General features: G+C 58.7%; 1 protein-coding gene across 1 annotated transcript in view; it reads left to right on the forward strand.

The window, feature by feature from the left end:
* Positions 1–10,629, forward strand: part of PARN (poly(A)-specific ribonuclease) — a 109,264-nt gene extending 98,635 nt beyond the window's left edge. Inside the window, exons 23-24 of the mRNA XM_055136227.1 lie at positions 4,934–5,124; positions 9,538–10,629. Coding sequence (XP_054992202.1) covers positions 4,934–5,124; positions 9,538–9,590 — 244 coding nt within the window. The 3' untranslated portion in view covers positions 9,591–10,629. The remainder of the gene's footprint in view (positions 1–4,933; positions 5,125–9,537) is intronic.
* The last annotated feature ends 403 nt before the right edge of the window (positions 10,630–11,032 follow it).

The following is an 11,032-nucleotide window of genomic DNA, read 5'->3' on the forward strand; positions in this document are numbered from 1 at the left end:
TGGTGGTGGTGGTGGTGGTGGTGGTGATGTTTTGTTTTGGGGCCACACCTGCAGTGCTCAGGGCTTACTCCTGACTCTGAACTCAGGGAATCGCTCCTGGGGGCCTCAGGGTGGACCTATATGATCGGGTTTAGGAAATCGAACCTGGGTCGGTCTTGACAAGCACCTTCCCCACTGTCCTGTCTCTCCGGCCCCTCGGGAAGAATGTTCCAGAGACAAGGTCCTGGCATGGTGTTTGAGACCCAAAGAAAGGGAACTTGTGGATCGGTGGGTCCTGTGGGCCATAAGTAGCACAGGAACGGGGGTGAGGGTCAAAAAAAGCACAGCCCACACAGTGCCAGAAAACATCTCACTTGCAGTTCAAGCACCAGTTCAAGCAGTCAGTCCCGTGCGTTGGGAGCATTTCATATGAAGGGCATCCGAATCCGTGCTGACGTTTGCTGTGTAAAATGTGGTCCCTCTGTAGTAAATGCTTAATGATCCCTCGAGGCAAACACACACACATAGCCAGCCACCTGACCTCAAGTTGGCATCTGCAGGCATATTCCTGAAAAGATGACGAGCATGGGGCCAGAGTGATAGCACAGCGGGGAGAGTGTAGGCCTTGCATGAGGCCGACCTGGGTTCGATCCCCCCAGCACCGCCAGGAGTGATTCCTGAGTGTGGAGCCAGGAGTAACCCCTGAGCATCACCAGGTGTGACCCAAAAAGACAAAAAGAGTTCTGGGTTTGTTTGGGGGTGGGGGTTAGGGGTGTTTCACTTTTTTATCTTGAGTTCTTGGTCTGATCTAGGGCTGGTCTTCCCTTTGGGAGAAGGAAGACAGCCCCGTGAGGATCCTGCTTTAGAGTCTGGGGCAAGGGGGACCGGAGCGACAGTACAGTCGGGAGGGCGTTGGCCTTGCACGCGGCCAACCCGGGTCTGATCTCCCGCATCCCCTAGGGTCCCCCGAGCACCACCAGGAGTGACCCGCAGCACCAAGGAGTGCGACTCAAAAGCAAACAAAAGATTCAGAACAGAGTCTCGGGCAAGAGAGAGGCGGGGGGGGGGCGGGGGGGGGCGCGAGGGAGCGGGAAGGACGGCTGGCGGCCTTGGGGGCCCAGGGAGCGGCTGTGGGTGTGGGGCGGACAGGGTTGCCTGCGGGAAGTCCCGCTGTGTCGCTGTGTCGCTTGAATGAGGGAAGCAGCTGCCCAAGGCACCAAGGCTCAGGCCCTGCACAGCAGGGACAGATCCCGCCTTCACGGCCCGACACATGCTGTCGTGTCAAAGAGACATTTCACTCGTGGTCCCGACGGCTTCCCCGTGGCTTGGCATGTACCGTGCGTGTAATCGTCCCCACGTTTCCCTTTGAGACTGTTTCCGGGGGAGATCAGAAATTTGCTCACGAGGGCCCATCTATCTGCTCCCACTCACCTGTCTCACTCACCTGTCTGTCCATCCACTGTTGATCCATCTGTGTATTCGTGTTTGTCCATCTGTTCATTCATTCCTCTCTCCTCCAGCTGTCCTGGTTCATCTGACATCCACTCCTTTATCTCTTCCTTCACATACTAGTCTGCCACCTACCCACTCATCCTCCCTCTCTCCCTCCCTCTACCTCTCTCTCTGCCTCTCTCTCTCTCTCTCTCTCTCTCTCTCTCTCTCTCTCTCTCTCTCCCCCCTATCTCCCTCCCTCTCCCTCTTTCCTTCTCACCTCTCCGTGTCTCCCTCTCTCCTTCCCTCTCTCCCTCTCTGCTCTCCCCCTCTCTCCTCTCTCTTTCTTTCTCCTCTCCCTCTCCTCTTCCTCCTTCCCTCCTTCACTCCCTCCCTCCCTCCCTCCCTCCCCCCCTCCAGCTTTGCTTTCCCATAGTCAGCCCCCACCCCCACCCCCGGTCTCGATAGAGCCTCGTTGGTTCCGTGGCTGGGCCCAGGAGCAGCCTGAGGAATCTCCCTCTGGTCTGGCCACGGCAGGACCTGAGCACCAGAAAGCTCAGAGCAGCAGCAAAGGGCGGTCATGACCCTGAACCTCAGAGACATGTAGGAGCCGTGCATCTTGTCTTCTACTTCTGTCAGGCCGAATGTGTAGACTTTTTTTTTTTTTAATGTATCCACATGAGTCTTAGCATGAAGGCCTTTTTCAGTACCTAGGTTTCAGAAAAATTCACCTGTGTTTCCTTCTGTTATTTAATGTTTTCCGTTGAGACATTTGATCCGGTTGGTCTTTGTCCTTTGATGAGGAATGATTGGATTTTACGCTTCTCTAGTTGCGCCGGCACCAGTTTTCTTGTTCTTTGGTTTTGCTGTGCTTGTTGGTTCTCTTGGTGGTGCTCAGGGCCACTCCTGGCTCGGTGCTCAGGGAGCACTCCTGGCGCGGCTACTGTGGGTACCGTATCAAATACCCACAGTACTTGATACCAGGCATCAAGTCTGGATCAGCCGAGCACACAACAGGTGCCACACTCCCTGTGCTCTCTGGCTCAGCACCGTTTTTTTTAAGTACTTTTTTTTGTGTGTGTGGTGTTGAGGTCAGACTTGGGGCCACACATGGCGAGTGGTCTCCCTGGGGCTGCGACCCTGGCCTAAAGCCTGTTTATCTCATTTGGGACAGCAGCTTTCCACGCCCCCCCCTTTTGGGGTCACACCCAGCGATGCACAGGGGTTACTCCTGGCTCAGGAATTACTCCTGGCGGTGCTCGGGGGACCTTATAGGATGCTGGGAATTGAAACCGGGTCGGCCACGTGCAAGGCCAACGTCCTCCCCGCTGTGCTGTCGCTCCAGCCCCTGGGACAGCAGCTTTATCCCATGCTTGGTTTCCGTAGGGATCGGGGCTATTTCTGGGCTTTGTGTTTCTGGATGCATCTTGGACGATAGTGGTTTCAGCTGTGTCTTCATTGAACATGACTATCTCAGAATTTACACCAACTTCCAGATTTTACAACTAAGGAATGTTCAGCTCTCTTTTCCTTAAGTAACAAGAAAGTGGGTCTTTGTGACTCTCCTGCCCTTTCTAAAGTTTCTAAGATACATTAAAATAAAAAAAAAATTACTCAAATGCATCAGTCTTTAAAAAAGAAATTATTTTGTAGGGCTAAGTCTGCATGCCAACATCTGGGTTTGATCCCCGGCACTACATGATCCCCGACCACTGCCAGAAAGGACACCCACCCCCCAACCCCCACCCCAGGTATAGAATCTGGAGTAGCCTCTGAATCCCACCGGATGTGGCCCCCCCAACCCCCATCACACACAAAAGGACTTTATCAAGGTTTTTGTCCATTTTAAATGGTAAACGGTAACATAAATTTTAATGCCCTCTCGGAGAGTCGCCCACCTGCCTTCTATCCTTCTAGTCCTCCATATCCTTTTTTTTTTCTTCTTTCTGGGTCACACCTGGCGATGCTCAGGGGCTCCTCCTGGCTCTGCACTCAGGAATCACTCCTGGCCGTGCCTGGAGGACCCTATGGGATGCTGGGAATCGAATGTGGGTCGACTGCGTGCAAGGCAAATACCCTCCCCGCTGTGCTATCGCCCTGGTCTCTCCTTCGTATCCTTTAATAAAACAGGGAGCTTTTCTGTGACAGTGGCTGGAGAAAAGACGGACAGGAAACTCGCAGCCTTGGGAGCCTGGGCCTGCTCTGACCTGGGGCGCTGAGGCTGCTCCAGGGAAGCAGTTGTCTGGGTGACTTCCGGGATATGAGGCTCGAGTGGGTGGGCAGCAGCCCGGGGTCGCCTCCTCAGAGGGCTGAAGGAGGACACCCCAGTTCCCTCTGCCTCTCACGCCCACCCTCACCCACCAAGTAGAGTGACTCGGTTTCTTTCTTTCTTCCTTAATGATTTTCATAACTTGGGAAAACTGATTTAAAAAAAATCGATGTATGGGACCCATTTAGAGGAGACAGACTTCACACTGGCCATGTGGTCTCTGTTTTTACCAAGTTGTATTTCGGGGAATTTGTAATTGTGTTTTTTGAAGGAGAAATCAGAACATGGTTTCATCCAGCACGACAGATCGTGTAGCGTTTTCCCGTTGGAGCCAGGCTTAGTGGTGACTTTTAACACGTCACCTTCTTGAAAACAGGGGAGAGCTGTGTTTTATTTTGGGGGGGTCCGCCCTGGAAGCCTATTCAAATGCCTGAGCCAAGGGAGCACGGACAGCGGGAAGGATACTCAGTTCTGCTCTGTGTCCACAGGGCAGCCACGAAGATGACGTTGTTGCCCCCTGGGCTGATGTCACGAGGAGGGTTATTGGGTTTAGTGCCCCCGCCTCATCCCACCTACTTATCTCTTACAGTAGCAGCCCCTCCCCCAAAGGAAGCCTGTATGAGAGGCACTTGGGCAGTGCGCCGAAGGCTCCAAGGCACCCTGGTGATTTTTGGCCAGCCAGGCTCATAGTCAGTGCTAGGCCCGGGCCAGGACGGGTGCTGCTCAGTCCTGCAGTGCTGGACGTTGCCCAGACCTCCCAGCAGTGCTGGGGGGACTTAACCCGGGTGGGGTGTACGCTCAGCATGGGTCTCATCCCTGTACCATCTCCTGCCCCTTGTCTTTGAGGCTTGTCCCCTCCAGGGCAGAGGTCAGCTGTGGATGCAGGAGCCCGATTCAGAACTTGCTCCTGAGGGGCTGGAGCGACAGCACAGCGGGGAGGGCGTTTGCCTTGCACTCGGCCAACCCGGGTTTGATTCCCAACATCCCCTAGGGCCCCCTGAGCACCGCCAGGAGTCATTCCTGAGTGCAGAGCCAGGAGTAATCCCCGTGCATTGCCGGGTGTGACCCAAAAAGAAAAACAAAACAAAACAGAACTTGTTCGTGAGTCAGGCTCAGCCTGTGTCGGAGGCCGCACCCCGCTTCCTGGTCAGGACCATGGCCTGCAGGAGGATGCCCGGAGCGTTTCCACCCTGTGCCAGGGCGCATCTTCCTGCCCCTCCTCACGCTCTTCCTGCTGTTCTGTTTGCTCCGCAGCCTCAGCGCGCCCGGCTCGGGGGGAAAGAGGACCATGAGTCCCAGCCCGACCGAGGAGGACCCGGAGGCCAGGGTCTCGGAGCTCTCGGACGCCGACCCGGAGCCGACAGAGGCCAGCGCAGAGGCGCTCTCGGAGGGCAGGAAGAAGGCCAAGAAGCTGAAGAGGATGAAGAAGGACCTGTCTCCGCCAGGTTCGTGCTGCCCCTTGCAGAGCGGGGCACTGGCTTCTCTGGAAGGCTCCAGAAACACTCAGGGGAGACCTTACGGCTGCATCGAAGCCCTCGGCCAGGCCCAGGGCCTTGTCCTCTGCGGCCCCGCCCTCCTCAGGGCCACCAAATGGCTGGGAAGATCCGGGCTCCCTGTGAGAGACAGAGGCTGCCTTCCCCCTGCCGGCGCCCCCAGGCATTGCCGGGGTGTCGCAAGTGGCCTCGATGTCGCAAATGTGCCTTGGAGTCGGCACCGAGGCCGACTCCCACACGGGTTATTTTCAGTCGCAGCCTTCGCTGTTCCCAGCAGCCCGGAGCGCGCTCATCCACAGAATTATGTAAGAGGCAGAGGCGACCGAGCACTGGCTGTGAGCCTACTGTGTGTCGGGTGCCGTCGGAGGGGCCCGGCCGCCGGGCCAGGGGGCCGCCCTTCCTTCCTCTGTTTCCGCCACGCAGCCGTGGTAGCTCGGGGTGAGCTCGGCCTGCCCGCAGCCCTCTCCCTCCCCAACGTCCCCAAGACTCAGCCACACAGGCCGGGGAAGGGGCCGTGCGCCAGGGACACAGCCAAGCGGGCAGTGGGCACAGAGGTGGGCATTTGGGTGCGGCCACTGAGTCCCTACCGAGGGTCCTGGAACTCTGTCCGACATGCGTCCTTCCCCAGTGGGCGAGACCGTTGGGAAAATCAGGGGCCAAGGGTGACGCGGGTCATGTGACTGTTGGAGGTCACAAAGCCTTTCAGCTTGTCTTGCCTTTTCCTCTCCGGAGCTGCCTCCCATGGGACCCCGGCCGCACCCGGGCAAAGCTGGCACTGACCCGCTGGGCGCACTCGCCCGAGCCAACTGGGTCCTGCCTGAAGGCACCTTTCGCCGCGCAGTTGACCCTGGCCGCCTGGCTGGACCGGGCCGGAGCCCACAGCCTTTTCCTCTGCCTTATCTGTCTCCCTCTCTGGGGACAGCTGTCCCCGTGGACCAGAATCTACGGCCAGTTCAAAGGGAAGGAGAAAAGCAGTGGAGATCGATACACACAGCAATGAAACTGGTACACAAACTCACACACATGCTCACACACACACACACACACACACACACACACACACACACGCGTGCGCGCGCGCGCTCACGGGCATGCATGACCCAAGTTGAGAAGTCATTATTTTAATTAATTCCTCGCCTCGCATGCGGCGGATCTGATGAGAGGGGGGCTCTGAATCTCGCTCTTCACGAAATCAAAGCAGCAGCAAGGGGGCCGCTTAAGCGTCTCCTTTCAGCTGAGTCAGCGCTGACAACTCCCTCCCGTTTGCGCCTGCACCGATAACTTGCTGTCCCGGAGTCTGCTGTTCCCCTCGGTCTGCCTCCCTTCCTTCCCCGAAGTACTGGAGAAGTTTTTCATCCATATCACGCTGCTTCTTTCTCTGAGAGACCACATCTAACGAGATTGGGGTGGGGGGTGGGGGGTGGCGGGTGAGAAATCCTTATCTACATGTCTCATTCTCTTCGGGATTTTTTTTTTTTTTTTGCTTATCTCTTCTTAGGGATGGGGTGTATGTGTGTGTGTGTGTGTGTGTGTGTGTGTGTGTGTGTGTGTATTTCCCTACCTCAGCATAATCTCACAGATATTAAAATACCTAATAATAGGGCACATTAGCAGATTAGCTCCTTTTATAACCTCCATCATCTTAAGCAGAAACTTTCTGTGAGTTATTTGGGGTTCTGAATTTATAATATCTTCATTAAAGGAGTTTGCCACCCCCCTCCCCCCCCATTGACAGGAAAACTGTCACTGCCACGAGCCACGAGCTAAAAAAAAAAGCCCTCGATGTTGTGCTTCTTTGTCAGCGCTGCTGGAAGAGAAAGAGAAAGGGAGAAACATCTTGACAGCTCCTAATTGAACCGGGTCACTTGAGAGCATGGCGCTTTCTCCCGGGGCCCGTTCACCCGGGGAACCCCGCAGGCAGCTCGGCTGGGGGGCGGGGCTGGGCTCGGGGCTCCAGGCACACCGCGGTGATGGTGCGGGAGATGCCCTCTCGGGCTTGGGGCATCCCCGCGCCAGGAGGTCTGCTAGGGCAGGATCCACGCCGGGCGAGAGGTGCCTTTGGGACTGTGGAACCAAGACACAGCTCCTCGGGCAGCCTGCCGGGACTTCCGGCCTGGCGTCCACCGGGGCGGGGGCGGGCCAGGCGTTGGCTAGGTTCACAGTCCTCCCAGGTGGGGCTGGGGGCTTCCCTGCTCCAGGCGGAGCTGGCAAGTAGGAGTGTGGAATGCAGGGCCCCAGTCGGACCCCTCCCCCACCGCCCCCCCCTGTTTTTCTTGGTTGCTCTTTATAGTACCCTAAAGGTTAAGTGTCCTTCTGGGATAACAGAGCAACCTAAAGCCCCAGTTGTACAGACTTGATGCTTTCTGGTGGGCGTTGTACTGGAAGCGTCGGGCTTTACCTTGGCCAGTCAGGATGCAGTAAGGGCTGCCTGCCCTTCGCAGGTTATGGACGAAATCACACTCGGAGTTATCCACAGGCCAAGTCAAATGTAGCCAGCCCCGATGACGGGGGCGGGGGCGTGGGGGGTCTCCGATCCAGACCGTCCCAAGATGTGTCTACCCCTTGAGAAGGTGCCAAAGAGGAAGGGATTTGCTACGAAGGCAGATGTTTCTAGAAGCTGTTCTAGATCAGAAACAGTGACGCAACCGAGCTTTCAGATGGTAGAGTTAGGCCAGAGGGCAGGCTCGGAGGGCTGGAGCACCAGCCTTGCATATGGGAGCACTGCCAGATAGGACACCCCCCTCACCCCAGCAGAAAAAACAAACTAAAGGCTGAATCGAATGATTGATCCCGTGATTAGGAATCAAGCCACCACTCCTTTCTGGGGCTCCCCGTCTACGTCACACAAGTCACGAGCCCTCTCTCCCCGCCGTCCCTCTCGGAGTCGTTCCGGCCGTGTTTTCCAGAGGCACGTGTGCTCGGAAGTGCCCTCCGCTGGGGCTTGTTAGGATCCGCCCGGGCCGGCGGGCCGCACTCACCCAGAGGGGGTGCGGGGTACCGGGTCTCGGTCCGGGCAGGAGAGCAGTTCCGCCCGCACCGTGTTCCGGAATCAGCAGTCTCCTGGAACCTTTCCCCAGACGGTGAGTCAGGGCTGGGTGCCTGCAGCGTGCGCGGGCTTGCTCGGTGAGCAGCCGGGGGGAGCCCCAGCCCCCGCGTCTTCAGAAACGGCAGGCTCGTCCCACTGCACTGGCCACTGTCAGGAGGCCGGTGGACAGTCCCATGGCCTGAGACACCCCGTAGAGGGCCACACCTGGGGTCGCTCCCAGTGGAGCTTGCGGGGAGTCATGTGGTGCCCTGGCGGCGTGGGGGGGTGGGGGGTGGGGAAGGATCCGGCCTCGTGCCAGGCAGCCTTAACCCCTGTGCTGTCTCTGGCCTCCTGCCGCATCCACTTTGTTAGGGGACAGTGAGAGTCACACATCGGCAAACGTGTGTGGTCAGAGAAGCATCCATGGGGCTGGAGTGATAGCACAGCGGGGAGGGCGTTTGCCTTGCATGCAGCCAACCCTGGTTCAATTCCCAGCATCCCCTGAGCACCTCCAGGAGTAATTCCTGAGTGCAGAACCAGGAGTGACCCCTGAGCATCACCGGGTGTGACCCAAAAAAGCAAAAAAAAAAAAAAAGAGAAGCATCCGTGGAGATGCAGTTGTCCCCCAAGGAGATGACCTCCGCCCGCTCCTGGACGCCCGGGCACGGCCTGGCCGGCTCCCACCGTGGCTCCCTCACCGTCCTCCAGAACCCCAAGCATGGTGCTGGCGTCTCCCATGGTGCGGCCATCGGGGGCTGGGTAGTGCTGTTTTACACATATGCCAGTGCTGATTCGGCCGATTGCCTGTCAGGGCTGGGGGCTTCAGCGGTTGCCCTCGGTGACCCCGCAGCTGGAAATGTCAGCGCCCGGGTTTTGCGGGAGGACCTGCTTCTTGGCGTCTCTGGGGAGGAACGCCTGAGAGCGCACGTACCAGTCGTGTGCCCCAGGAGATATGCCCTGGCCCCTCCTGGGTGCCCACCTGTGGGGCGTGGGTGACGAAAGACTTCCCACGCCCCGAGCTGGTTCCCTCGTCTGCACCCGAGGCCCGATGCTGGCCTGGCCGAACCTGGATCAAGCCGCCGCCTTGCGCCCCTGCCCTCCTCCCCGTTCCCCGAGCCGCCTCGGTCAGCCTCTCGGCTCTGTTGCTGCAGCCCAGGGGGACTCCGCTTCCTGCGGGGGGTGGAAGGTCCAGGGCCGTCCATGCCCTCACCGGCCTGGCCCAGACGTTGCTCTCAGTGGGAGGGAGCCGGGGGTGTCGTGGACAGCCCGCACCCTGCCACCCTTCTCCCCTGCCCGGGCACCGGCCCTACTGCTGAAATGTTTTGTCCTTCTCCCACCAGGAAGCTTCTCGGACGGCTCCGCCACCCTCTTTGAAGTCCCTGACACGTGGTAACCGAGACCCGCGGGAACCCAGTGGCTGGCGCTGCCGCTGTGCCACCCCGGAGGAGGAGGCCGGCCGGCACGCGGGGGAGGCGTCTCCCGGGAACATCGCCCCTTTGGACTGGCGTGGCTGTGTCTCTCCTCCTTCTTGATGTTAAACTGTCTGCTTGTCCCCGGCCTGGACATGAGCCGGGAGCCGGTGGCCCGTGTCTCCCTCCCGAGACGCCGTTCCCGTCACTGACCCCCGTGTGCACGCAGCCGCCCGATGGAAACACACAGAGCCGAGTGTGGGCCAGAGAGAGGGAGGCAGTCCAGGTGGCGAGCCCAGATGACATCCCCGGTGACGCCTGGTCCCCCCGAGCCCCGCCAGGAGTGACCCCTGAGCACAGGGCTGCCTCCACGCACTGCCAGTGTTGCCCCCCCTCCCCTCGTTTCCTTCCCCCCGCCCCCAAGCAAAAGGCTCCTCTTCAAAAGGAAACGACAGAACGCTGACCTCCCTGGGTGCCGCCAGCCCAGTGCTGTGCTGGACTGTGCAGGGTGGGGGCGCCCCCACCTTCTGGGGCCCACGGCCCCCGCTGTGTCTGCCCATCTCAGCATCGAACTGGTTTGCCGCTAGGAAACTGCCTGCCCAGATTCCCCCCCTAGAGGGACTGAACCTTGGCCTCCGCCCAGCTGGGGCCTGGAGAGCCGCTTCCCTTGGGAGGGTTGGGGGCGTTCCCATACCAGCATGTGGGGCTATACACGCCGCGTTCTGTACCCCACCCCCCCTTCCGGACCCCCAGCACTGTCTGACCCTCCATCATGCCATTGGCCGGGCCCTGTGTCTCCCAAGCGGTTGGGGACAGATGAGCATCCTGGCCCTGTCCCAGTCGAAAATCATTCGTGTCCCTGTTACCCCGACACACAAACACACGCACACATACACACACAGCAGAGTTCCAGCTTCACAGAGATCATTGTTAGCTATTTAACATTTTTGTATCATGAAATTAAAAATCTAAAAATGAAAGCTGTATTTCCCAAAGAGGAAAATTAAAGACATTTTCATAGGATCTTTCTGAGTGGCAGTGGTTTTTATCCCCTCCCCCTCTCCCCGTTCTCTTTCCAGCTCTGCCTCTCCATTGTCTCACGCACGCCAGAGCTGTCCGGGCTCCAGGACGTCGCCAGGCCCCGTGCTGGGCGCTGCTCCCTCTTTCCCCCCGCGCCCCTCGGATTCCATCCGGAGCAGAGGCAGAGCGCCCGTGGCTGCGGGGGGGTAGGAGTTCTGCAGAGTCCCAGCATGGCCTGGGTGAGATGCTCACCCCCATCTTTGAGGGCCCCCCAGCCCTCCTCATCCCCTCCGCCCCCATGGCAGCCCCACCCCTCACCCCTGCAGCTGCTGGTAGGGCAGTGTGAAGACACAGAGCCACTCTGGGCAGTTCCAGGCTTGCGACCCTGCCAGGAGGTGCCGATAAC

This window comes from Sorex araneus, chromosome 4, assembly GCF_027595985.1.
Source record: "Sorex araneus isolate mSorAra2 chromosome 4, mSorAra2.pri, whole genome shotgun sequence".
Classification (NCBI taxonomy): Eukaryota; Metazoa; Chordata; class Mammalia; order Eulipotyphla; family Soricidae; genus Sorex; species Sorex araneus.